We start from the raw sequence: 26,733 nt of genomic DNA on the forward strand, positions 1-26,733 counted from the left end.
TTCCATTCCAGAGCAACATACCTCCTTCAAGAATGTCCCACCATTGTTTCCTTCTCAGACTCTTCCTCCTCTCCTTTTCTGTTGAGCTGATTGTGCATATCTGTTAATGCTGTACAAGCATTTGCACATTAAATGATTAAATCAAGGCACTTGTTTTCACAAAGCTTGCTTTAATGTGGTTACAGCAAACATCACAAAGTCCTTGTTACATGAATAGGATGGAAGATAATACATATCTAGATGTAGTAATTTAAAGCTTTACAGACTTTTGTCCCTTCCATTCATGGGGGATCAGGCAAGAAAAGAGTTTTATAGAAAATAAGGGAAATGAGTATGTTTTAAGAGAAGTGAATGAGCAGGATGAAAATAGAAACAGTCGCATATGGGAGAACAAAAGATGTGGAGAAAGATAGCAAAGAGGTAAATAGCCATGTTAAGGAATTATTTTCTTTCATCTTCTAATAATTCTACCTAAGATTCCATTCAGCCTTCTTTGCAGCCTACCTACATAAGAATAATTGTGACCACATTGTTAACTGTCATCTACCTATCTTTCTTTTCAGGGGCAATTTTTAGAAGTCTTCAGATTTCCAAAAGGAAGATCTGCAGCAGACATTTCTACTCCAGGGAGGCAGGAATAGAAGCCATTAAGACCATGGAAATAATGAGCATCCTTGTGGCCAGAAGGCAATCACCTTTGGGTCTGACTTCTAGGAGGTAGGTATGGCTGCTTGGGGCAGGCATGGATTGTGGAGAAGGATCTGTCATTTTTGCTTCCAGTAAATGGTGAGTTGGGTGAGTGAATATGTGTGTGTGTGTGTGTGTGTGTGTACTAATAGAGAGGTCCAAGATGAGAATGGACGTAGAGTTTATTTTAGACTTGCCATCCACACCTCATTCATTGAATAAATTATTAAACTTCCACCTCTCATTTTGTGCCATGATACATACTTATATTAAAACTGTAGACTTCAAGCCTTCCCATTCTTTCTGGGCCCTGTACTCTAATATCCCCAGCAAGTGGAACGTCTATCTTGGTTCTAACCTCCCTTACTTGTCCATGCAAGGATCAATGTGACATTGAGTGTGTCCTTAGAGGAGAGGGGTACAAGTAGCCAAAGGAGGCTTAAGCCAGGAGGGACAATCACAAAGCAGAGGTTTGAAGTGCTGAGATTTCAGACTTCAGGACAGTGTCTACCAGTTCCCATTCAGTCTTTTTACCTCTCCTATATACATGGAACATATGGCACCATTCCAAAATACCAAGGAAACTCCTTATTCTCTGTTCATCAAAAACACTTCCAGGTACTTCTTTCACTCCCCTGTGTACTTGGAACTGTAGGCTCAGCAACACAGTGTAAATGAGAACCAGAACACAATGAAACTTTGCCTAGCCTTAGTCTTTTAAACTCTGAGATTAATTTAAGTCTGAGCTGCCCCAGTTCCAGATTAACCCAGAAAACTATTAACCTAGTTTTATTCCTGATTTGTAAATTCAGGCGTTTTTAGAGTCCTGGAGGTCTGTCTAGTTTACTGCCCAGATAAATCTATGGTTATGGTAACTTTGGGGAATGCTGATGACACTACAAATACTTTAAAAAACCCAGTGTATAATTAAAGCCATCAGTGATGGCTATAAAGTAAAGGGTAGGAAGTATCTCGGGGCTCTTGCTCTGAGATTCTGTCAGTGAGGACCTCACTCATAATGCTGAGGCTGTGGGTGAAGCAGTGGAAAGCAGTGTGGTACCAGGGCTGCCAACACTTTGTTACCACCACCACTTTCTCTCCCTCGCTCCAGCCCAAGATCTGTTTATCATCAACTATCACATTTCTCTGCCTAGGGACAATCAAGGGTATTGGTCACAAACTTTCATTCCTGTGGCTCACAGTTACACTCCAGCCCGTTTTGTTGCTTAGACCTCAATTCTCCCAGTGGCATCTGAAGTCCATGTCTAAGGTGTACTGATCTGGGGAATGGGCAGAGGATAAGAGAACATTTATAAATAAAGTTTTTCCCTTCTTTTATTTGATATACTAGAGTATATACATATTGTGAATGATGAAATATTTAAGATATTTTTATTGAAATACAATTCATGTAACATTAAAATTTATAAAATTAGTCATGTTTAAAGTCAAAATTATACTTTAAAGTATAAAATTATTTGTTTTTTTAATATCTTTAAAGTTGTGCAACCATCATCACTATTTAATCCCAGAACATTTCCACTGCCCCCCTCCAAAAAAAAAAAAAAAAACCCACATGCCCATAGGAGACTCTCAGTTACCCCCTACTCTCAAGTCACGCCCAAGATTGCCAATTACCAATCTGCTTTCTGTCTCTTTGAATTTACTGTTCTGAGCAGCTCATATTAATGGAGTCATACAATATGTGATCTTTTGTGTCTGATTTCTTCCACTTGCCATCATGGTTTATCTGTGTGGCGTCATGTATCACTACTTCATCTTATTTTATAGCTGGATAATGTTCCATTGTAGTAATATACCAGGTTTTGTTTATCAGTTAGTTCATGGACATTTGGGTTATTTCCACTTTGGGGCTTATTGTAAATAACGCTTCTATGTTCCATACAAGTTTTTGTGTGAACATGTTTTCAGTTCTCTTGGATATATACCTAGGAGTAGAATTGTTGGGTCATATGGTAACTATATATTTTTTTTAAAAAATAAAGTTTTCTATTAAGTATAATATTCATGTTTTTAAAAGCACACACAACAATAACTTTCATAAAGTGAACATACCTGAGTAGCCAATACCAAGTCAAAAAACAGACTATGACCAATACCCCCTGAGTCTTCTCATATTCTCTTCCAGTCACTGCTTTTCCAAATTGTAACTTTACCTGATTGCTATTCAGGTGCTTTTTCTTTATTTAGGTAAAATTAACATCATAAAATATGTGACATTTTCATTACCCCAAAGTAAAGCCCTGAATCCCTTAAGCAGTTAGTCCCATTCCTACCTCCCTAAAGCCCTGAAATCAGTAATCTTCTTTCTGTTTCCATGGATTTACCTATTGTGGATATTTCCTATAAATGGAATCATACAATGTATGAACTTTTATATTTTTTTTTACTTAGCATAATGTTTTTGAAGTTCATCCAGGTGGTAGCATGTAACAGTATTCATTCCTTTTTGTGGCTGAATAATATTCCATTGTATGTATATACTACAATTTGTTCATTCATTTTTTGGTGGACATTTGAGTTGTTTCTACTCAACTGTTACGAACAGCACTATTTTGTTTGAGTCTCTGTTTTCAGTTCTTTTCAATATATACCTAAAAGTGGAATTGAGAGGAATATGGTTATTCTGTGTTCAACATTTCTTTTTACAGTGCCTGGGGTGGAACACTGCGTTCTAGGCAAGAACTCTACCACAGAGCACCACCACTACTCCCTATATTTAAATTTTGAGGAACCACCAATTTTCCACTCCTGAACCGTTTTATATCCCTACCAACAGTGTACAGCAGTTCCAATTTTCCATGGTACTTGCTAGTTCCTTTTTTAAAAATCTATTTTTTAATTATCTATAGACAGGGTCTCACTATATAGTCCAGGCTAGCCTTGAACTCAAAATCCTCTTGCCTCATCCTCCCCAGTGCTGGGATTATAGACGTGCACCACCATGCCTAGCTCTTCCTTTCCACTTTGGATATCTTCTATTTCTTTATCTTGCCTAATTGCTCCACTTAGAACTTCCAGTACAGTGTTGAATAGGATTGATTAAAGTGGCATCCTTGTTTTTTTTTTTTTTTAATTTCTGATCTTATGGGAAAAGCTCAGCCTTTCCCCATCAGGTTTATTTGAGTATTATGGTAGCTATAGATTTTTCATAAATGACTTTTATCATGTTGAAGGAATTCCCTTTTAATCCTAGTGTTTTAAGAATTTTTATTATGAAAGAGTGTTTTATTCTCAGCCAGGTACAGTGGTACACAACTGTAATTCCAGCTACTGGGGAGACAGAAGCAAGAGGATTGCAAGTTCAAGGCTGGCCTGGGCAAAGTAAGCAACACCCTATCTCAAAACAAAAGGGCTGGGAACATGGCTGAAGTAATAGAGCCCTTGCATGGGGCACTACTGGTTCAATCCCTAGTACCACTAAAAAAAAAAAAAGTAGGACTAGAGGTGTGGCTTAGGCAGTAGAGGGCCTGCTTTGCAAACTCAAAGCCCTAAATTCAAACCCCAGTTCCACCAAAAAAAAAAAAAAAAAAAAGTGTTGTTTTGTATTCTATCAAATACTTCTTTATTAATGTGGTGTTACAGTATTACTAATTGATTTTCTTACGTTGAACCACCTTACATGTACTATGGAATTTGGGTTTGCTACTTATGTTTTATTGAGGATTTTTGCATCTATATTAATAAGCATATTGGTCTACAGTTTTTTTTGTTGTTGTTTTTTTTTTTTTGCTTTTCTGTGATATCTTTTTCTGGCTTTGGTATTAAGGTAATGCTGCCTCATATATAAATTACAAATGTTTCCTCTTCTGTTTTTTGGAAGGGAGTAAGTATAATTTGTGTCAGTTCTTCTTTAAGTGTTTAGTAAAATTCACCAGTGAAGTCAGGTGGTTCTGGACTGTTCCTTTTGGGAGGGTTCTAATTAGTGATTCAGTGTCTTCTTAAAGGGCTGTTCAGTGTTTTTTCTCCTTTTTTTTTTCTTGGCAGCACTGGGGTTTGAATTAAGGCCTCATGCTTGTTAGGCAGGCGCGCTACCACTTGAGTCATTCTGCCAGCCCTTTCTTGTGTTGGCTATTTTAAGATAGGGTCTCACAGACTATTTGTCCAGGCTGGCTTTAACCTCATTCCTCCTGATCTCTACCTGAGTACTAGGATTACAGGCATGAGCCACTGGCACCTGGCTTTCTACTCATTCTTGAATTTGTGTTAATAATTTGTTTCTAAGAATTTGTCCATTTCATCTAGATGTCTTAATTTGTTGGCCTACTACTCTTCACAGCATTCTCTTATAATCAATCCTTTTATTTCTGGAAGATTTGTAGTAATATCCTCACTTTCATTTCTGATTTGTTTTATTTGCATGTTCTTTCTTATTTTCTTAGTCTAGCTAAAGGTTTATTAATCTTGTTGATTTTCAAATATTTGGACATTGAGTCTCTCTAATGTTTTTCTATTGTGTAATCTTTACTATTTCCTTCCTCCTGCTAGTTTTGATTTAGTTAAAAGTATAAAGTTAGACTATTGATTTGAAATCTTTCTTCTTTTGCACAGTTGTATTTACAGGTATAATTTCCCTCTTGGCACAGTTTAAACTGCATCCCATTTTTGGAATGTTCTGGTTTTATGTTTATTCATCTCCAAGTATTTTGTAATTTCCCTTGTGAATTCTTCTTTGACCTATTGGTTGTTTAAGAATGTGTTTCTTAGTCAGGCACGGGTGGCTCACCCATGTAATTCTAGCTACTCAGGAGTCAGAGATCAGGAGGATCACCATTTGAAACCAGCCTGGGCAAACAGTTTGCAAGGCCTTATCTTGAAAAAACCCTTCAAAAAACAATAGTTTTGTGGCCATACTAGGGTGATACTTGTGTCTTAACACCAATTCTATCCTGGAGAATGCATCATATGCACTTGAAAAGACTGCATACTGCTGTTAGATAATGTGTGTTGTACATATGTCTGCTAGGTCTGTTTGGTTTAGTTTTGTTGAAGGCTCTATTTCCTTATTGAACTTCTGTCTAATGTTCTATTATTAAAGTGAGGTACTTTTATTATTATTGTAGTTGTTAGTAGAACTATCTATTTCTCCCCTCAATTCTGTCAATATTTGCTTCATATATTTTGGGCTTTTATTGTCTAGTTCCTGTATGTTTATAGTAAACTGTATCTTCTTGATGAGTTGATCCTTTTATCAATACATGATGATTTTTTGTCTCTTGTAACAATTGTTATTTAAGATCTATTTGCATGCAATATCTTTTTATCCTTTCATTTTCAATCTATGTCACAAAGACAAAGTAAGCCTCTTGGGACTGAGGATATAGCATGTGGAAGGCAGTGGATTCCATCCCCATCCCCACCAAAAATAAATGAATAAAGTAAGCAAGCCAACTAGCCAGCCAACTAGCCTACCTTCTATACACAACATATAGTTAGATCATGCTTTTTCTAAGCCATTTTACCAGTGCATGCATGTGTGTGTGTGTGCGTGCGTGCGTGTGTGCATGCATGTGCAGGTGCGGTATCATCAAAACCAGGGTCTTGCAATGCTAGGCAAGCACCCTACCACTTAGCTATATTTCCATTCCTTTTTGTGTCTTGCTATGTAACCCAGGCTGACCTGGAATTCATGATCCTTCTGCCTCAGCCTCCTGAGTACAGGGATTACAGGCTTGTACCACCATATCCAGCAATTTCTGTCTTTTAGTTTCTGTCCTAATCCAGTTTGCTGCTATAACAAAATAACTTAGACTGGATAACTTAACATAAACAACAGAAATTTATTGTTTACAGTTGTGGAGGCTGGAAGTTCCAAGATCAAAGCATAGATTCCATGTCTGATAAGGATCTTTTTCCTCATAGATGGATGTCTTTTCACTATAATTCCTTATGTGACAGAAGAGGTAAACAAATTCCCCTGAGCCTCCTTTATAAAGGCACTAATTCTATTGTGAGGGCTCCCCTATCAGGACCTAATCACCTCTTAAAGGCTGCACCTCTTCCTACTATTGCTTTGGAGATTAGGTTTCAACATAGGAATTTGGTGGAGAAAGGCATACAAAAATTCAGACCAAAGCAATGTTGAGGGTAGTTTGTTTACATTTAAAGTGATTATTCATAGAAAGCACTTTGTTCCTCACTTCCTCCAATCCTTTGTCATTATTATTATTGTTTCTGTAAGATTATCTTGAAAATCATATATTAAGAAAATATGAGCTGGGCCCTTGGTGGTCTACTCCTGTAATAATATCTATTTGGGAGGCTGAAATTGGGAGGATTGTGGTACAAAGCCAGCCCAGGTAAATAGTTAGTGAGACCCCATCTCTAAAATAACCAGAGCAAAGTGGACCAGAGGTGTGGTTTGAGGGGTAGATATCCGCTTTGCAAGTACAAAACCCTGAGTTCAAACTCCAGTCCCATCAAAAAATAAAAAAGAAAGTGTGTATAAAAACTACTTACCTTTGTCAGAACTTTGCACTATGTCATATAATTCTTAGATACAAGAAGCAGCATTTCTTTCTGTATAAAGGCACATGTTATATTAATTATGATCCTCTTGGTTGTGCATATCAGAAACCAAACTGAAGCTTAAGAAAAACAAAGGACTGGGGGTAATTTATGGCTTGGTAACTGGGAAAGCAAGACAGACCCAGGTTCAGGAGATGTGAAATGTCATTAGGACTCTCTTCTCCATTCCCTCAATTCTGCTTGACTAATGAAGTCTCTCTAGCAGAAGCAAGATACTCCCTGCAGTCTCAAGCTGCCACAATTTTTAAGTTTTTTATTTTCTTAACTTGCTAATTCATTTTCTATTGGGATATATGAGTTGTACAGGTAAGGGGTTTCATTGTGATATTTCCAATGTATTTTGATCATGTTCACCTGCTCTATCACTCCTACTTATCTCCTCTCCCCTTTTTCCTTCCACTTCCACCTTCCCAGTAATTCCCTTTCACTTTCATGACCTTGTTTGTTTTTCATTTTTTGTTTTTTTTTAATACTACTTTCCACAAAGAGAGAAAATATGTGATATTTGTTTTTGTGGAGTGGCTTACTTCATATAACATGACAATTTCCAGTTCCATCCATTTCCCACAAACAGCCAAATTTCATTTGCTTTTTATGGGTAACTAAAACAACAGTGTATATATACCAGATTTTCTTGAACCATTCATCCATTCATGGGCACCTAGGCCAATTGCATAGTTTGGCTATTGTGAATAGTGCAATAATGAACATGGGTGTACCGGTGAAAATGAGAGTATATCTTCCCTTACAATGCCAGAAAGTCTAGGGAAGTTACTAATTAATTTAATCTGGGCCACATTTCTCTCCCTGAACAATTACTTGGCCAGGTGGATGGAATACTTAGACGAGATACATGTCACAAGCCCAACAGGGAAGAGGTCTGCCTTACTGAACCATCTATGCACTAAGTTCAGTTAATGTGGAACGAGAGGAGATAAGGTTTTCCAAAGAAAATGCTTCTAGATAAAAAATGTAAATGCTACCTACAAAGCTGCAAAGATTCAATGCCCTCTTTGTGGCTTTTTATCAAGAGGTAACTATTCAGGTTCTTTTTTTTTTTTTGCAGTACCAGGGTTTGAACTCAGGGCCTACACCTTGAGCCCCTCCATGAGCCCTTTCCAGTGATGGTTTTTTTCGAGATAGGGTCTGCAAGCTATTTGCCCAGGCTGTCTTTGAACTTCAATTCTTCTAATCTCTGCCTCTTTTGAGTAGCTAGGATTACAGGCATGAGCCACCAGTGCCCAGCACTATTCAGGTTCTTGTGGCCTAAAGTGTGATCTTCCTATTGATGCTTCCCATGTACCTGAAATGACAGGTGTTCACCACTGTGCCTAGCTTTTATTGGTTGAAATGGGGTCTTGTGACACTACCCCTACCCCCACTGCCACTCCCACTTCTACCCCCTGGCTTCAAACCTGCTGAGATCCTCATAATATCCTCCCTAGTAGCTAGAATTACAGGCATGAGTCACCATGCCTGGCCACTAACATTTATTAGGCAAGGTACTGGAAATGTACATAGAAGTTGACAAGGTAGCCCTGGTCCCTGCATCACGGAGCTCTCTGACTAAGGGGACAGACTGCCTGGGTTGGAGTTGGGGAGATGAGCTGGAAGTTGGCAGACCTATTTGACTCTAAGGTACAGCCTAGATTTTATCAATAATAAAGGTGATTATATGAGTTTCTGTTTGCCTTTTTCTCTCATTTTGTTCACCATTCAGGCAGGGAAAACATGGCTGGCCTGGATTGGGCCTCTTCTACCCTCCACCAGAGGATTATGGGAGAGTGTACCTAGGTGTGATAGCCCAGTATTGAGCAGATGAGGGAGTGCTGAGGTTAGGCAGGAATTGGTGAGGTAATGGAATCATATATGTCTGGCTTTTTTCACTTAATGTTTTCATGGTCCACCATGTTGTAGCATGCAGTCTTTCATTCCTTTTTATGGCTGAATAATGTTCTACATTATGGATATGCCACAGTTTGTTATCCATTTGTCAGTTGATGGCATTCCAGTTGTTTCTGCCTTTCAGCTATTATAAATAGTGCTGTTGCTAACATTCACAGTCCAGTTTTTGTGTAGACATGTTTTCATTTCTCTTGGCTCTGAACCTAGGAGTGGAATTGGCGAAGTGATAGTGTGACTGTATGTTTAACTTTTTGAGGAGCTACCTGTTTTCCAAAGTAGTTGTACCATCTTACATTGCCACCAGCAATGTATGAGGGATCCAGTTTTGCCATATCCTTGCCAAGACTTGTTATCTTTTTAATTCCAGCCATCCTAATGGCTTTAAAATGGAACCTCCTTGTGGTGCTGATTTGAATTTCCCTTGTGACTAATGTGTAACATCTCTTCTGGTGCTTGAGGAACATTTATATATCTTCTTCCAGAAAGCGTGTATTCAAACTCTTGCATTTTTAATTGGATTTTCTTCTCATTATTACATTATAAGAGTTATCTGTATATTCTGATTATGAGACCCTTATCGGATAGATGAATTGCAAACATTTTCTCCCATTTTGTGGTAAATTTCTTGAAGTATGTTTTGTAGCCTGCTGGGCTACTGTGAGAACATATTTTAAAATCTTAAACTAGCCAGGTGCCAGTGTGATCCTAGCTACTCAGGAGGCAGAGATCAGGAGGATTGTGGTTCAAAGCCAGCCCAGGCAAATAGTTCTCAAGACCCTGTCTTGAAAAACCCACCACAAAAAAGGGCTGGTATAGTGGCTCAAGGTGTAGGCCCTGAGTTCAAACCCCTGTACTGAAAAAAAAAACCCAAAAACTGAAATAACAAAACCTTAAATTAGAAATATGTGATTGGTGCTTAAATTATACTTTTAAATGTAATAGCCATTATAATTTTATGAGCAAGCCCTTGATTTTATGCAGACATTTTGAGCCTTCCAAACTTAAGAGTCCTGAGTTCATTAAGGGACCATCATAGTGACAGCTATCACTTTTATAGCACTTATGTGCCAGGTGCTGTTTGGGCACTCTACATGTATTGACTCATTTACTTCTCATAACAACCCTATGATATCATGATACTCACTGTATAGATAAGGAAGAGGAAGTAGTAAAGTTGAACTTCACATTCCCTTGCTCTCAACCACTTGCTAGACTGCTAAAGTGGAATTAAAACACTTCAAAGAATGCCTGCCTCTTTGTTTTGAGAGTATCAATAGTGTTTTCATGGTGTCTGCACTGTGGAAATTTTTCCTCTCCTTACCCAGGAACTAGAGCCATGCATCTTCATGGCACCCCAGTGCTCCCAGTCCCAAGCCCACTAGGCTTTTAATGTGCTTGGAAGTGACTGAGAAGCCCCTATATTCCCCAGGGGTAGATTTCTGGTGTCCGGTGAGCGCCCACAACCCAGTGGGCTCCCAGCTGAGCGGGGGGCGGAGCCAGCGGAGGGGCGGAAGCCTCCCAGCAGGCCGTGCCTGCGGGGTGTGGAGCCGGCGGGATGCCCCTAGTGGAGCCATGAGCTGGACCTGCCCGCGTTGCCAGCAACCTGTTTACTTTGGTAAGGCTGGAGATGAGGGGGCAAAGATGGGGAGAGTGCGAACCATGGGGTTCCATGGGGATGGCCATGGTGCGGTCCCAGGCACCTTTTTCCACCTGTAGGGATGTGTGTGTGGTCCCCTCCCCTTCTCTGAGAGCTAAGGAAGAGTGGCATCGTGGAAGGATGGAGCTGGACTGCTGCAGACATTCTTCGTTGTCTCCAGGAAGCAGGGCTGGAGGGGCTGGTTCCCTTGATTCCTTCAGAGGGCTGAAAGGGTGAAAGGAGGGCGTCTGGTGTTTGGCCCCGCTTCTTGCAGCTTGGTTCTATCTTGTTCCCCACAGCTGAGAAAGTGAGCTCCCTCGGCAAAAACTGGCACCGCTTCTGCCTGAAATGTGAGCGCTGCCACTGCGTCTTGTCCCCTGGCGGGCATGCAGAGGTAAGTCCTGAACAGAGCCCACAACCCTTTGTTGTTTCCCGCCCCCAATTTCAAGCCTTGGAAGCTTGCCAAAGGCAACCTCAGGGCCACCCACCCAGTGGGCCTCATTCCCACCAGGATTTGGGGAGCCTCAGTTGTGCCCCCATGGCTTGGGAGAGAAGGTAAGCAGCATAGTCATTCCTCTCCCATCCCCACCTGCTCCCCCATCCCCCACCCCCAGACCACATTGGCAATTCTGGTGTGCCAGCCTGTCACCCACCCCTCCCATCCCCACTAGATCAGGCCAGTGGACAGACATACCTGGCATCCCATCTTGGGAAAGACCTGTGAGGCATGGCCCCCTTATCCCTGAGTGACCTCCCCCCCCCCATTATACACAGCATAATGGAAGGCCATACTGTCACAAGCCATGCTATGGGGCTCTCTTTGGACCCAGAGGTAAGTACCCTGCTAGAAGGGACCACAGAACCCTCACTGTGGCTGGGAAGAAGGGGCTCAAGCCTGGCCTCCCCTATCGGTTATTGTCTCTGCAGGAGTCAACATTGGTGGTGTGGGCTGCTATCTCTACAACCCCCCCACTCCCTCCCCTGCCAGCAGTACACTCCTCAGCCCCAGCAACTTCAGCCCCCCCAGGCCAAGGACTGGCCTTCCCCATGGCAAGAAAAGTAAGTGAGGCTGGGCCTCAACAGTTCTGCTCCTCTTCCCATTCTTCCTCAGGCTGCAGCAGAAAAGCTGGGCCAGAGTTTCAGTCTTCTACCCAGCCCTCTGCTCTACAGTCCTACAGCTTAGTTCTTGGCAAAGTCCTCTCTATTTATGGCCCCTTTTTTGAAACTCCCTCATGTCAGCGATTGAGTTTAAGAGGTAAACTGGGTAGATGGTATTATGATGTTTATTTAACATGTGGGGGCATCTGAGGTCCAGAAGGGACACATGACCTTATGTAGTCACAGCAAAGCTGGCCTGGAACTCAGCTCGCTTCCCCCCAGCCAAGGCAATGGAAGGAAAGACCTCAAGTGAGGGCTCATTGGGATGGGATCAAGCCATCAGATTCTTCAACTTATTTCCTCTGGTCTCTGTTCCTTCCTCCCACCCCTTGGAGTGGGCACTGACACCTGACACCCCTGCCCTAGCCAGCTCCTATATCAGCTCAAGTTTCTGAGGATTGAGTTGCTGACAGGGTCGGAGTGGGGGTTGAGGGGCTACCTGAGCATCTGGGAGGATGACAAAGGAAGCAGGTTGTCTCTAATGAGATAGGGATGGGGCGAGAGTTGGGGTCAGAGGGTGATCTGCTCTGGGCTCAGGGAAGGCATACACATGGCTGCCTGGGTGGGGGGCTCTGGGATGCGTATGGGTTTTAGAAGAGGATGGTGCCATGTGCAAGCAGGTGCTGGTGGGTCCTGCTTAGGCTCTGGCACCACCACAGCCCTAGCCGGGGCCTCTTCCCCTTAAAGGCCCTCCCCACTTGAAGACATTCACTGGGGAGACCTCGCTGTGCCCTGGCTGTGGGGAGCCTGTTTATTTTGGTAAGTGACAATTGACAGCTGAGGGAGAGAAACACTGGGAGGACAGTAAGGGACAGGGAGGTGGTCCAAGGCAGGTGGGTCTCCCTGCCCTGCTCTGCCCTTAGAATGGAAGATCTGGCACTTCTTTCCACCACCAGCTGAGAAGGTGATGTCTTTGGGCAGAAATTGGCACCGACCCTGCCTGAGGTGCCAGCGTTGCAGGAAGACCCTGACTGCTGGGAGTCATGCTGAGGTGAGCAGGGCAGGGATAGTGGTTATGTTGGGAGGAGGGAGACTAGGGATGAGAAGAGAGCCAGGCTGAGAAGACTGTCTTTCTCTCTGTTCCAGCATGATGGTGTCCCCTACTGCCACATCCCTTGCTACGGCTACCTGTTTGGTCCCAAAGGTGGGCAGCCCCACCCCAGACACCAGGCCTAAAGTATGGCATGTACATGGTCATTGCGGTTGTGTGAACAACTTCTCTTAGGGTCAAACATGTCCCAGGATTCTCCCAATTCCCTCCAGCCCTCAACCCAACACCCTCCCCTCCCCAGCCCCAAGGCCCTTAGTGATAGTGCTCTCTCCCTCAGGGGTGAACATTGGCGATGTGGGCTGCTACATCTATGATCCAGTGGAGATAAAGTCCAAATGAGCCGCTCTGGAGAGAGGTCACCCTACCTCAAAAGCTTCCCACCACCCCTCCCTGGTCCAAAAAGAGCTACAGAATTCTCCAGTCCCTTGGGGATGGGAAGAGGTGGGGTCCTGGAGGCCTGGGCCTAGGCTGCATGGTAGACCAGAGAGTCTAGACTTTCTCTGCCAATTCTTCCCTTTTCACACTCTTATCTGGATAGGGGACATAGGCTACCTCACTTTGGTGGCCTCCTGGCTTTCCCAGCAAATTGTAGAGCTTCAGGGTACTCATCAAACTTGTTTACTGAGCCTCAGCATCTCTGGCTTATCTAATAAAATGTTGGCTCCCATGCTTTCAACTCTTCTTTATGTGTGAGCCTGGACAGTGGGTTGTGGTGGGACAAGGGCAGTGGGGCGTGTGGAGGAAAGAGATGGGAGTCCTGAGAGTGCCTCAGAGGTAGCAGCATGAGCCATGGTGCCAAAAAGCTCTGTTCTCTTGGTCCCCTGGTCAGCCCTTAGCACTGCACAGTGGACAACATGTTCACCAGCGTCATTGGTACCCAAAGTCATCATAGGACAGCCCCTTCTTAGCACCTCATTCACTTTGAGCATGACAACAGGTTTTACAGGAAGGTCTGCTGAGAGGCTTCATTATCCATTTGGGAGATGAACAGGCTGAGGCCCAGAGAGGAAAAGCCACATGCCCAAGGTCACACAGAAAATCTGTGACAAGCCTTAAATCAGAACCCAGGGCAAATTCAGTGGCCTCCCATCCAGGATTCTTCCCCAAATCTCCTCACCTTAATTTATAAAAATCCCACCAATCACGAAAGGGGTGCCCAGAATCCCCAGCAGCCCACTGCATTTTGGGAGATGTCCTGTCACTGGAGGCTGAATAGTCAGGCTGGATGACTGCAGCCAAGGGCACTAGTGGAACTCAAGCCCTAGGCAGTGGGGTGCAATACCACAGCCCGCCACTAGAGTCTGCCCTCTGCGCTCTCAACTCCTGCCACAGAGCTTCTGTGGAGGGCTGTCCCCAGTTCCACTCAGTTCTGGATCTGCATCTCTTCTTCCTGAAGACTGGGGAAGACATTGAGAAGGAAGGAGTTGGGAGCGATGGTGGGGTTTCGTCCTGGAGCCTGCCGCTCCATCAGGGCTGGCCCACAGCCCCTCCCAGCTCCTGGTATACAAACACACATCCCTGATGTGTAGGCATGGCTGACTGTGCATGTGTGCACCTTTTTCTGAACAACCTTGGCTATTTGTATGCACAGATATGTATGGACTCATGTACACTTTTATGCACAGTTAACATACCCCAGAGCATGCACCCTGAAACACCTATGCACACATGTATATGTGCCAAGTGCATTTGTGCAGCTGTATCTTCCCTTCTGCATCCTAAGGTGTCAGGGACCTGAGCACCTGCTCCCCCCATACATATACACTGTCCGCTCATTCTCTCTCTCTCTCTCTCTCTCTCTCTCACACACACACATACACACATACACACACACATACACACACACAGAATCCTGTGCACACACCTTTTTCTTTCCACATCCTGGATTGTCTCTGGAAGCTTGGCCTTCCTTGTCTCTGGCAGCAGGAGGGCGGTGCAGGCAGCCAGAATGGCGACCCCCCCATAAGCAAGCATGGGCAGCAACAGCCACACTCCATCCAGCAAGGCTGCCAGTGGGGCCAAAGAGCCTCCTAGCCGGCCTACCAGGGCAGTCATCCCCATCCCTGTCTGTCTGTTCAAAGAGAGGATGAAGGGTGTAACTGGTTCTCATGCCTACTTGGAGCCAGTCCTTGTAAGGCCCCTTTCCTGGGCTGGGAGGCCCTGCCAATCCCTTTCCCGACAACTAAGAAAGCTTGGGCCTCTCCCCCATCCCCCAGGCCAGGAGTCCCCAAGCCAGCACCCACCAGAGGATCAGGAGTGTATTCTGACAGCGTACCAATCAGGTACCACTAAAAGAAAAGTTACCAGACAAGAAGAGAGGGTAGTGTGGAAAGAAGAGGGTCAGCAGCTTGCACGGGTGCTGCCATGTTGCTAGAGGCCCAATTCTTTCTAAACCAGATGCTAATCATAGAAGGCTCCTCTCAACAAGTCCCCTCCTTCCCTGCCAGTGGCTAGTTGAAAGGACTCCTGGCCTTGTGTCCAGGGAAAGCCCCAGTGGCAGCTCTGAATGAGTGGGCTGGATAGGGCTTCCTGGGACTGTTTTCTTCTAAAGGAGGTCCAGAGAGGTTGTCTGACTTGGTTAAGGTCATACAGTACTGAATATAAAATGCCCCGCCCTCTCCAAAACTTGAGGGGTTCTGTGTTCTGGGTGTGGTGGAAAGACAGGGGAGGGCAGTCTGTGTACAAGGAAGTGTGGGTTAACCAGCCCCTCCCCCAGGTGGGTTGCCTGGGACCCAGGTCCCTTTACCTAAGCACAGTAGGGTACAACTCTGAAGTGAAGAGGTAGGCAGTGGTGAAGGCAGCTTCAGAAAAACCTTTCCCTATCACCGCCAGGGCGGTGGTCCAGGACCTGGTCTCTGAAGGGAAAGGGGTTCCAGCAGTGCGGTGGGGTAGTCAAGAGTTCCCTGGATGCCAGGCAGAATCGGGGCCCGGGGAGGGCGGGACTTCTTGCAAGGAGGCGGGGTCTCGGCGCGGGCAGGGCCCGCGGGCTCACCGGTGGACACCAGCAGTCTGATGGCGAAGGTCAGGGCCCTGCCCAGCAGCATTCCCGCCTGCGTGAGGCGGCGTCCGGTGTGGCGCACCGACAGGTAGACCAAGAGCTTGGAAGGCAGCTCCACAGCCCCAAACAGCAGCTGCGTCTGGTACACGTTCAGCCCCAGCCCGGACAAGTCCAGGGTCAGGCCATAATAGGAGAAGTTCACTCCAAACCTGAACGGAGTCGTAGTGCCACTCAGGGGCCTCTTTCTCATCCCACTTTGTCCTCACTTCTCAGGAAGACTGGCCCCCCCCACTTCAGAGCCCGCTGCCTAGGACCTTTCCTGCCACCACAATTCCTGAGTGTGTATCACGTACCAGTGGCTAAAGCACCTTTACTCCCATCGTCACAGTAACCTGTGACATAGGAACTAATGCTACCCATTTCACAAAAGGAACACTGAGGCTCAGAGTGACTGAGTGAGTGGTGAAAGGTCACATGGGAAGGAGATGGCAGAGGCTGAATTTGAACCCATGCATTTCTGCCGCCTACTCCATCTTCTGACCTTCCCCAGCCAGATCACCCCCCCCATAATAGGGACTCTTGTCACTCACTCTTCTCACTCCTCTTCAGCACCACCCTGGAGTCGTCCCTTCCCTCTCACTACCCGACTCCACCAGACCCAAGTCAGCTCCTCCTTACCACACCACCATGCAGCTCAGTGAGATGTTTCGGAGCTGTGGTGTTCGGAACAGGTCTAGGTATGAGGGCCTTTGGACCACCTGTTCACCAGCAGCCACTTTGTTTAGGGCCTGATAGGGGAGGAGATGAGGTTGTGACATCAGAGTTGGTCTCAGCAGGGCCCATTGAGTGCTAAGGTTCTCCCCCTCCCTCTCTCTCTCTCTCTCTTGCCTCTCCTCTCCCTCTCCCTCTCCTTCTCTCTCTCCCTCTCATTTCTATTCCTCTCCTTTGCAGTGATGGGAGTGGAGGTACACATGGGAGCTGAGAAGGTGGCCCTTGAGAGTGAAAGATGTGACCCACCAAAACCAAGAACGGCTCTGTTTGAACTCCCCACCAGTGGTCAAGGGCTTTTCCTGCCACATATGGTGAGCCCAAGGGCACTTGGCACAGCCCCCGCCACCACCCCCACACACACATTCACCCACCTCCTGACTGAGGCTGTTCTCACCCAAGGGCCGCCCATTGAGCCTGGCACAGCGGAACAAGTACATTTGGGCCTCCTTCACACGGCCCTGGGTCAGAAGCCAGCGTGCAGATTCAGGTACCCACCTAGGGGAGTCAGGAGACCCTTCAGCAGAGAAAGTCAGCACCGTAAGCAACCTCTCCCTCCTGGGCTCATCACAGGCTGTCAACCTCCAGACTCTTGCTCATTCAGTCCTCTTTGCCTGGAGTGTCATCTCCTCCCCAAGGCCTTCTTAAACCTTCCATTGATGAGGTCTTACTGATCTTCTAAGGTCCAATTTAAGAGCCATCTTTTCCCATATTTCCCTGCTCAGGTTTGCATCTCCCAGGGTTTCCTTCCTTACTCAACTAAGTTGATGTTACCCTCAAAACCTTATCTCCCAGCACCAGCCAAACACTTCTCACAGGAGGGCCCAGTATGAAGGAGTGACAGATGTAGTGACACACACAGAAAGGTCATCCAAAGCCAGTTAGTCCAACTTTGGGAGGCAATGAAATGCTCACCCTGTCTGGCCTCCCACCCTCCTGCCTGAGCCCCTATCACCATTCTGGCTCTGCCCAATCCCTACCCCTCTGAGGTCCAGCCTCAGCCTCTTCTTGGCACTGTCTCACTGAGAGCTCTCCTGTCTCTCACTGACTCTGCTTTCCCTCACTGTGTCTGTCTCCATCTGTCCCTTTCAGTTCTGGTCTCTGTCCCTCACTATCTCTCACTAGTTTGATTTCTGTTTCTTCATTTTTGTCGCTCTGTGTCTTGTTCTCTGACTCTCCTGTGCCATCTTCTTTCTGTTGGTCTCTGTTTCCGTCTCTTTCTCTCGGTATCTCTTTCTGTTGCTTGGTCCTGGGCTCTCCCTTTCTCTTCATCCCTCCAGTCTCTCTGCCTTTGAACCTTAGCCTCTGATTGATTCTAACTTTGACTTCGTGTATCTCCCACTTCCCAGCTCCCTGCAGTCCTCACCAGAGGCTGAGGATGCCTGGGACACAAGGCAGGGTGACAGACAGCAAAAGCCATCGCCAGTCCCGTATCAGGTATCCAACCAGTGCCAGCAACATCACACCTCCTGTCCAGGACATGGTGCTCAGGACACCAGCCACCGTGCGGTGCTCCACATCCAGCCATTCCAACTCTAGGCCCAGGACCAGGCCGGAGACCGGAAGAGAGTTAGCAAGAGCCAGATGGACCATCTCACCCTGGCAAAAGCCTCCCTCCAGCCCTCTAGCCCTGTCTGTCCCTTGAGTGCCTTACCCAGTGGCATCACAATGATGGTGAAACCGGACAAGGCTAAGCCCATAAGGGTGCGGGTGATGGCAAACATGACATAGTTGACCGAGGCTGCAGACGCCAGGCCCAGCACCAGTGAGCTCACATAGGCCACCAGAAGTAGCCGGCGTCGTCCGAACCTACAAAGGCTCCTACAGAATCAGCTTCTTGGGGAGCTTCTAAGATACAGGTAGATTCACCCCAACCCCCAGATGATGGGACAGGGTGGACAACCTGCTCCCTTATTCACCCCATGCCTCACTCCACCTGTCAGACAGATATCCGAAGAGCACAGCCCCCACCAGCACACCAGCAAAGAAGAAAGTGGATGTAATTCTGTTCAGGCCTTTCTGCTCCCACACCAGATCCCACTGCAAGGACAGGAAGTCAGGGGCCTCCTATGGGTGAAAGTCCCTCGCCAGGGAGCACCAGCCCCTCCTCTCTAGACCCTGGGACCTTTTCAGGACAACTGTGTTACCCCGCCTCCAGCTGTTCACCCCCGCATCAGAAGTCCTGCTCCTCAACTTCTTCCCATGGAGGTTCTTGACCATGACCTGGGAGTCCTGCCATCCCCAGGGAAACTGCCTCACCCACACTCCCTCTGCAGATGGATTACATACACCTCAGACCTGGGGCCAGAAAAGAGGATGGGAGACTGGGAGAAAGGAGGCTTCTGTAGGTTCTCGACTCTCACTATAGAAACACACTTCTCAGCTCTAGGGAGTGGGAATGAGCTCCCACTCTCCAGAGTCACCTTAGCCCTTCCCTGCCGTCATCACCTCCCAGTGGCTCCTGCCTATGGAGTCCCTCATTACAGGCCATTAATTAAATTCTGTGATTTATATTCATAGACCCTGTGTCCAGATGGGTAAAGGGATTTATCTAAGGCTCACACAGCCACCACCCAAGGCCCTCCCTCATCCTCTGGGCCTGGGTACCTCAGTTGCAATGGTGGAGGAGAATTCAGAGCGGTCGTATTCCCAGCCCTGGGAGCAGGGCACTGTAGTGGTTTCGCCTTTCGATTTCAACTCCCCAGGGTTCTGTGCCTCTCTCCCCACGGTGGTGTTGGGGAGAGCCCCAGGGTGAGCAAAGCGGAGGCAGGAGCTAAAGGTGCCATCAGGCTCCCGGGGAAGGTGGGCCTCCAGCCACTCATCCTGGTGGCTGAAATTGGCAGGGGTGCCAGGCAGGGCACAGTGGTGGGCAGGCACGACAGCCAGAAAAATGGGCAGGAGGAAATGCATGGGCAGCAGCAGTCGGGGAAGAGCCAGTAGGACCAGATTCCGCAGTTGGAAGGGCCCGAAGCCACCCACCTGGTACAGCAGCTCCTCAAAGCCCATGCTGCCCACCCACCAGCTGTCCCTCTGTAGTACCTAACACAGCTCAACCTGCTCCACCACATGGACCCTTGGACTCTGGAGGTGGGAGTGGGTGGACTGATGAGTGGAGAGCCTGCAGTCAATATCCAGCCCTCAGGGGCTGGCCCAGGCCTGGGCCTTCCCCAGCCACTCACATCTCCAGGGATCTTGTCTGTCTGGCCTAGTGCCTGCCGGGAGGGGCTGCCATCCATTTAGAGGTCACTGACTCTGTGGCTCTGGCACTTAGACATTGGAACTCAGAGAGCAAGTAGGGGAGCCATGAGCCTCTACGATAAGGTTGCTGGGTATGTTGGAGGTGAGTTCCTAGTCCTTCGGTCAGCAGAGCTCCAAGGGTCCCTAAAAATAAGGTCACTAGAGCATGGTACCAACTCTCCTGGATGCCCTTTGTCCTGATGCGTTAGGCTAGCCTTGTCTATTTATAGTCACAGCCACAGTCTGGCCTTCAGCCCAGAATTCAGGACTGAAGGTTGGGCCCTTCCAGGTTAAGGATTCTTTCTGCTGAGCCACAAGCCTTCCTTGTATCCCTTGCCCATGCCTGGAGCTGATGCTCTTGCCTAAATCTCACTTGACCCATAGTGGCTCTCTGGGGGTCCTGCACTCATGGAGTCTTCATGTGGGATCCCTGCCCATCTGTGTGATCCCTCTTGCCACCCATCTGCCTATTTTCAGGAGTTTCCCAGATGACCTCTTGGAGGGATGGGAAGCAAAAGGGTTTACCCAGGTCCTACCAGAGGTACCTGCAGTGCCTGAGACCCAGGATTTGATCCATCTGATTGTCCCCTCAATTTTCATTCATGGCTCCTGTAGAAAAAGCAGGGCAGAAGCCAGAAATGTCAAATTTATTCTTCAAACACCAGGCTGGCAGATCCAGGAGGTTGTCAAATTGTGTTACAAGGAGCTTCAGATTTCTAAATAAATGACTTTCCAAAGGTGTTCTTGGAGAAAAAGCGTAGGCTAAAAAAAAGTTTGAAAACCACTAATTTACTCTAATAGATAAGGAAACCAAGGGCAGAGTGAGGAGGACCTGCTGGGGTCACACAATGACTGAACAGCAGAGTTGATGGAAGGAAGGACCAGGATCCCTGACTGCAGCCCAGGGCTCTCATCTTTGCCTCAAGGCGCTGACTGGAAATGCCGCAGTCTGTTCTAGGCTAGGCCTCTGGAGAAAAGTTGGAGAAAGGCACTAATGGACTGTGCATGGTATGTGTCCATAGTGGTGCTGCCAGGCACGGGGTGAAGGCAGTGATGGGGAGGCAAGAGAAAGATGGCGGAGATAGTGTGTCTGAGGTGACAATAGTATGTTTGTTAAGCTCTAGGATGCCTAGACATCTGTCGGGTACAAGGTTGCCTGGATCACAGTTCCTTCCCTTAGGGAGCTTACAGGAAGGTTAAAATAAGTTACACAAACCTCCCCACCTCCAGTCCCACCGCTGGCAATCCATTCCCATATCCGGCCACAATGCATGGCTAAAAGCACAGATCTGCCTAGCATGCCTGAAGCCCTGGGCTTGACTCCCAGCACCACAAATAATAATAATAAATAAAACACAAATCTGATAGTGTCACATCCCTATTGAAAATCTTCCCCATCTCCCACTGCTGCAGGGTGACAGTCCAGTTCCTTAGCTTGGCTCATGTGACCCCTCAAAAGCAGCTCCTCTCCCCCAGCTCATCCTTGACCCCTCCCCAATAAGATGCCTTCCCTCTAGTGACCTCTGGCTTCTCACACTTTGGTATGGTTCCTTGGGCCACACTGGCCTCTTCCTTCTTCACTGGTGGATACCCAAGCCCCTTGGAGACCAGCTTGAGGAGACACCTCCTGTCCCTTACACTGTTGGTGCCTCTCTCATTTAATTCTGTATAATACTATTATTTATATAAAATACTATACCCTTTGCAATTCCTGACAGGTAAGTTTTGTGGCCACATCATCTCCATGGCTCATCCAGGGGCTACACAGGATTAGTCTGAGGGTTTTCCAGAGCTACACAGAACAGTTCATGAGGCCAACCCCAGGCCATTGAATCTGTACCAGTTTACATAGTAGACTTTCTCTCCTGCTTTAACATCAGAAATGGCTGAAAATTATTCAGAGGATACTTCTCCCTCTCTACATGGGCTTCTAGGAAGCATAGATCGAAATCTGCAGCCCTTTTGGCACCAATTGTACCCCTGGCTTCTTCTTATTCCCTGATGTCACCCCATATTTCACCTGTCCTCTGACATCATTGAGGAATGATGGTGACAGTGATCATGACATTTGGAGACAAATAATGGAGCTAGACAGGTAGGAATGAAAAACTAAGTCCAGCCCGTAGGCAAATAGGCTCTAAACAACAAGGGAAGAGCTAGTTGTATAAAAGGATTTTTTTTTTGTGGGACTGAGGTTTTTGAACTCAGGGCCTGATACTTGCTAGGCAGATGCTCTTCTGCTTGAGTCATACCTCCAGTCCTGCTCTGGCTATTTTGGAGATGGGGGGGTCTCATGAACTATTTTCTCAAGTTGGGCTTAAACTGTAATCCTCCCAATCTCAGCCTCCCAAGTAGCTAGTAGTATAGGTGAGAGCCACCAGCACCCAGCTTGATTGATTTTTGTCCATTCCCCCACCACCTCCAACCTGGGAATCCAAACTTGAGCTCAGAGGTTAAGGTAGAGGCCTTTATGTATAGCAAACAGGATGGGGGAAAGCCCTGTGGACTGGAAACCTAACTCCTTAATCAAAATTATTTCTAGACTTGGTGGGGGATTTGGGGAAGAATAAGTTCCTGGGATAGACAGTTTTCAACTTGGGATTGCTTACTATGCTATATTTTAGGCCTTTGATGCTTTTACTCTTCTCCTCCACTGCATGACCTCAGGTGGTCTCCCCCTGTCAGTTGGCCCATCAATAACCATTAACCATTGCTGCAACCAATGCAGTCATTCCTACAATGATGATGGTGGTCATGACAGAATCAGTTGCAGGGGAGAGTGTGGTTATAGTGGTGATGGTAGTGATGTGGTGATCTGGTGTAGATGTGGTGATGGTGGTGGTGAAGGAAGTGATAGTGATATGTAAGCTCCCTGAGAGCAAAAACCTTGCCTCTTGTTTATCATTGTCATCAGAACTTGGTAGTGATGATGGGTGACAGTTTGAGAGAAGAGTGTTTGTGACCTGAGTGGTGATGGTGCTAGTTATGGTGGGTAATAGAGCCTGATGAGTGGTGAAGACAGAGGTGGTGATTGTGGTGAAGCTGGTGTTTTAACGTGGTGTTTCATCACTGTGGGTGTAATGGTACACAGGTGAGTTGGAATATAAAAGATGCCACCACAAGCTGCTGAAAATGGGCCATGGCCAAACTCCTGGAGCTGTGCAGATTGTCCTCCCTATCACCTCATTTCCTTGGGGGAATGGCTAGGCTCCTGCAACTGCTGAGAACTTAGAGAGGACACCCTGGTCCTCCTGCAGCCTCAGGTTGGTTTCGGCTCCGGTCCTGGCCTTGATGTAAGAAGCAACAGGAAATCCCAGCAGGCCCCAGCGTCTGATGACCAGGGACATTCCCACTCCAGTCTCTTTTCTCAGGGTGTCCCCTAGAGGCTCTTCTACTAACAGAAGCTAACAATGTCCCTGGCCTCATGGCCCCCATCTAGACACTAATGAGTGACCTTGCTCAGGCCACCATTTCTCTGGGCCCCTGTCCTCGGACCTATCTTTGGCTACAGGACAGAGGAAACAAACGTCCTTTTGGGGGAGAGTGAGGAGAATGGTGTGTCGGGGGCTGAGCAGGTCCTCACCACTGGGGCATCAAATTGTCCCTGGCAGCCAAGTGGGGCCTTGGGAAGTGAGTGTGCTGGCAGGTGTCAGGCTCCTGGGGTGAGGAGATGGGCAGAGGGTCTCAGCATCTTCCTGCCGCCATCTTCCCTGGCATAGCCTAACCCTCTCCAGGCTTGGTCCTCCTCCCTCTTCACTCCCCTTTCCATTCCTGAGTCAAATCTGTGACCCACACTCAGACCTCTACCCTCTGCACGGACTGTCCTCTCCTCTCCAGATGCTTGACTCCTGTTGCCCTTCACAATTCAGTCTGAGAGGCATGTCCACAGGGCGTCTTCCTCCATGTGCCCAGTTCAGTGCATGGGGCGTCTTCCATGTGCCCAGGCTGGATTGGGAGCAACTCCCCAAGCTTCAAGCATCAAAGCACATGCCGCATGGTTAAGTGAAGGTACGCTGTGTTCTGTCTCGGTGCCTTAATGGGGCTCCACGACTGGCAGAGCCTTGGGTGCAAGTGGGGCTCATGAAATAGCCTACGGAATGAGTTGAGAAAATGAATTATTTGAGTGAATAACTAATCCACAGCATTCCTTTCATTCACTCCCAATAATAAGAAAAAATTGAAAAAATAGAATAAGATACCATTTTCCATCTATTTGATTATTCTGGGGATTTGCTCCTAGAATTAGACTTGCAGAAATAAGAAAGAGTTGCAACCAAGATGCTCGTTTTGAAAAAAACAGTTCATGTTTGAAATCGTGAAAATTAGAAATAGTCCAGTGAATTAAATAGATTTCGGAAATCCATGTCATGGTATATTACACAGCTATTAAACAGAACACAAAGATCTTCGTTATTGCTTGTGTGAATGTAAAATGTTGCAACCATTTTGGAAAAGTTTGGTAATTCCTTGAAAAGTTAAACATAGAGTTACCACATGGCCTAACAATTCCACTCCTAGGTATATTATATTCAAGAGAAATAAAACTTACACATGAATATTCATGGCAGCATCATTCATAATAGCCTAAAACAGGAACAACCCAAGGTCCAACAGCTGAGGAACGGATAAACAAAATGTGATATAGCCATGCAGTAGAATATTATTTAGCAATAAAAAAGGAACAAAGTACTGATAAATGGTATAATGTGGACATGCCTCAAAAATGTATGGTAAGTGAAGGGAGGCAGTCACAAAAAGATCCTACATCATATGAGTTCATTTCCGAGTGGATTTCCAAAACAGGCAGATCTATAGACCAAAAGTGGACTCGTGATTGCCTAGAGTTGTAAGGTTGGGGGGAAATGGGGATGTCTGCACAGCTAGGGAATCTTTTGGGGATGATGGAAATGTTCCAAAATTTATGGTGGTGATTGTTACACAACTATTTTAGGCAAGTACTCTATTATTTGAGCCATGCCCCCAGTTCCAAAGTCCCATGTGAGATGAAGACAATTTGTATTTCAAGACATCATTAGGTATAAAAATCACATTTCCGAATAGTAGGTATAATATGCTCCTGTTTTTATTGGTAAGAAATTATATAGATATATATAGACAGAAAGAGTTAAGTATTACTATAAACATGAAAAAGATCTGTAATGATACATACCAGGCTGTTCACAAGAGTTACCTCGAGATGGTCAGATGCGTTAACAGGGGCTTTCATGTTTTATTTTATATGCTGTTAGCAGTGACTACAAGTGTGCCCTGCCTTGAACATTTTAAACAAGGAAGGTGAAAGCACATGGGCCCCACAGGAGGCTTTCAGGCCCCCTGGCATCCAAGTCGGAGGAAGAGGTTCCAGGAGGCCCAGGTGGCTCTGGACATTGGAAAGAATGTCCTCCTCAGAGGGAGAGCAGGGCTTCCAAGCCTGGGCCTCTTTGTGCCCCAACCCCCTCGGTGTGGCCTAGAGCCAGGCTTGGGACAGAAATTGCTTATGTGTTCACTAGATGGAAGATTTACTCCTAGCAAACTTAGGGTTCAAACTGCAAAAGTGCCCCCCCACTCCAGCACAGCCTTCCTCCACCAGCCCTGCCCTCTGTGGGACTGACCACTCGTCCACCTGCCTTTCCACTCCAAGAGTTCACAAGGCTGGTTTTTCTTAGTCTTGGAGACTGGCCCTAAGTGTATACAAAGAGCTGCCTCCTCCATTCCAGAGTCACACAGTACCCCACGATTGTGCTCTCCATCCTATGCGTGGGCCACGCTCTACTGACCAACCCCACTAACGGACATTTACATTGCTTCTGAACACCTACTTTTGTACGTCCACAGTCTCCTATCCAAACCACTGAGATCACAGATGATTGATGAGAGATGAGAGATAGACAGATGGATAGATAGATGACAGATAGATGATAGAGGAAAGTAGTATTTTGGTGCATATTTCATATACTATGAAATACCCTAGTAGGATCTAGAGCAGTGTTTTATAATAAAAACATTAACACTTTCACTGAGCTGGGTGTGGTAGCCCTGCCTGTAATCCCAGCTCTTGAAAGCTGGAGGCAAGAGGATTATGAGTTTGAGGCCATTCTGGGCCACAAAGCCAGACCCTACTTCAAATGTATGATAAGTAGAATTAATGAAGATTATAAATGGTCTTGTTAGATTTTGATACCAAATGAGTTTGCAGCAACCTAATGAGAAAACTGCCTATTTTCAGAACCTTTGCGTTTCAGATTTACAGAGAGGCTTTGGGAGCACTCTAAAGGTGGCGATGGATGACACGTGATTTGGTGAGTGTACAAGTGCATCCATAGGATACATTTCTAGAAGTGGAGATGCTGTGTACAGCTCGTGGTCTGGACAGGTTTTGCTAGAATAACCTCGCCTGGGAACTGCTCTAAGCACTCTCGCTTTTGTCCGGGCAATGAAAAGTCTTTCTTTCTTCCTCTCTCTCTCTCTGCACTAAGCAAAGAGACAACCCAGGGCCTGAGAGAGAACAAGCTTTGCTATCAGAGGAATAGCACGACAGTCTCCTTCCACCTGTGTGACCTGAGCAAGCCACCTGTACCCAACCTGAGCTTCAGTTTCCCCCTCTGTGGATACAATGCCTCCTCCAGGAGTCTCTGCCCTCTTGCCCACTATCCTATGCTCTTCTCTTCTGCCCACTCCCACCCTCAAGGGCTAGCTTTTGCCCTGCCCTCCCTATAGGGAAGAAAAGTCCAGGCCAACAGAAAG

General features: G+C 46.4%; 2 protein-coding genes across 4 annotated transcripts; one reads left to right on the plus strand and one right to left on the minus strand.

Moving 5' to 3' along the window:
- The first annotated feature begins 636 nt into the window (after positions 1–636).
- Crip3 (cysteine rich protein 3) lies at positions 637–13,400 on the plus strand. Of its 2 annotated transcripts, none has more exons than XM_074082146.1 (8): positions 637–10,756; positions 11,077–11,171; positions 11,552–11,609; positions 11,705–11,836; positions 12,623–12,694; positions 12,799–12,926; positions 13,022–13,079; positions 13,264–13,400. In XM_074082146.1, the coding sequence occupies exons 1-8, from the start codon at positions 10,531–10,533 to the stop codon at positions 13,323–13,325; spliced, it is 831 nt and encodes a 276-aa protein (XP_073938247.1). In that variant the 5' UTR covers positions 637–10,530; the 3' UTR covers positions 13,326–13,400. The 2 variants fall into 2 exon arrangements, with proteins under 2 accessions (XP_073938247.1, XP_020012822.1); XM_020157233.2 differs by having other exon boundaries at positions 12,832–12,926.
- Slc22a7 (solute carrier family 22 member 7) lies at positions 12,920–19,894 on the minus strand. Of its 2 annotated transcripts, XM_020157232.2 has the most exons (10): positions 19,360–19,893; positions 18,689–18,792; positions 18,407–18,561; positions 18,119–18,287; positions 17,127–17,250; positions 16,663–16,772; positions 15,979–16,193; positions 15,733–15,841; positions 14,851–15,057; positions 12,920–14,383 (listed from the first exon to the last, which is right to left on the minus strand). In XM_020157232.2, the coding sequence occupies exons 1-10, from the start codon at positions 19,756–19,758 to the stop codon at positions 14,350–14,352; spliced, it is 1,626 nt and encodes a 541-aa protein (XP_020012821.2). In that variant the 5' UTR covers positions 19,759–19,893; the 3' UTR covers positions 12,920–14,349. The 2 variants fall into 2 exon arrangements, with proteins under 2 accessions (XP_020012821.2, XP_073938246.1); XM_074082145.1 differs by lacking the exon at positions 12,920–14,383 and having other exon boundaries at positions 14,886–15,053; positions 19,360–19,894.
- Positions 19,895–26,733: the final 6,839 nt, after the last annotated feature.

The sequence above is a fragment of the Castor canadensis genome, chromosome 8 (assembly GCF_047511655.1).
Source record: "Castor canadensis chromosome 8, mCasCan1.hap1v2, whole genome shotgun sequence".
Lineage (NCBI taxonomy): Eukaryota > Metazoa > Chordata > Mammalia > Rodentia > Castoridae > Castor > Castor canadensis.

Excerpts from the sequence above, each read along its gene's own strand:
- Slc22a7 (XM_020157232.2), bottom strand. The coding sequence starts at position 19,758 with ATGGGCTTTGAGGAGCTGCTGTACCAGGTGGGTGGCTTCGGGCCCTTC. Across the intron at positions 18,288-18,406 it reads CATCATTGTGATGCCACTGG|AGTTGGAATGGCTGGATGTG; the intron begins GTAAGGCACTCA and ends TCCTGGGCCTAG. Across the intron at positions 14,384-14,850 it reads CAGGATGTGGAAAGAAAAAG|TCTTCAGGAAGAAGAGATGC; the intron begins GTGTGTGCACAG and ends TGTCTTCCCCAG.
- Crip3 (XM_074082146.1), top strand. The coding sequence starts at position 10,531 with ATGTGCTTGGAAGTGACTGAGAAGCCCCTATATTCCCCAGGGGTAGAT. Across the intron at positions 11,610-11,704 it reads GGCTCTCTTTGGACCCAGAG|GAGTCAACATTGGTGGTGTG; the intron begins GTAAGTACCCTG and ends TTGTCTCTGCAG. Across the intron at positions 11,837-12,622 it reads CCTTCCCCATGGCAAGAAAA|GCCCTCCCCACTTGAAGACA; the intron begins GTAAGTGAGGCT and ends TTCCCCTTAAAG.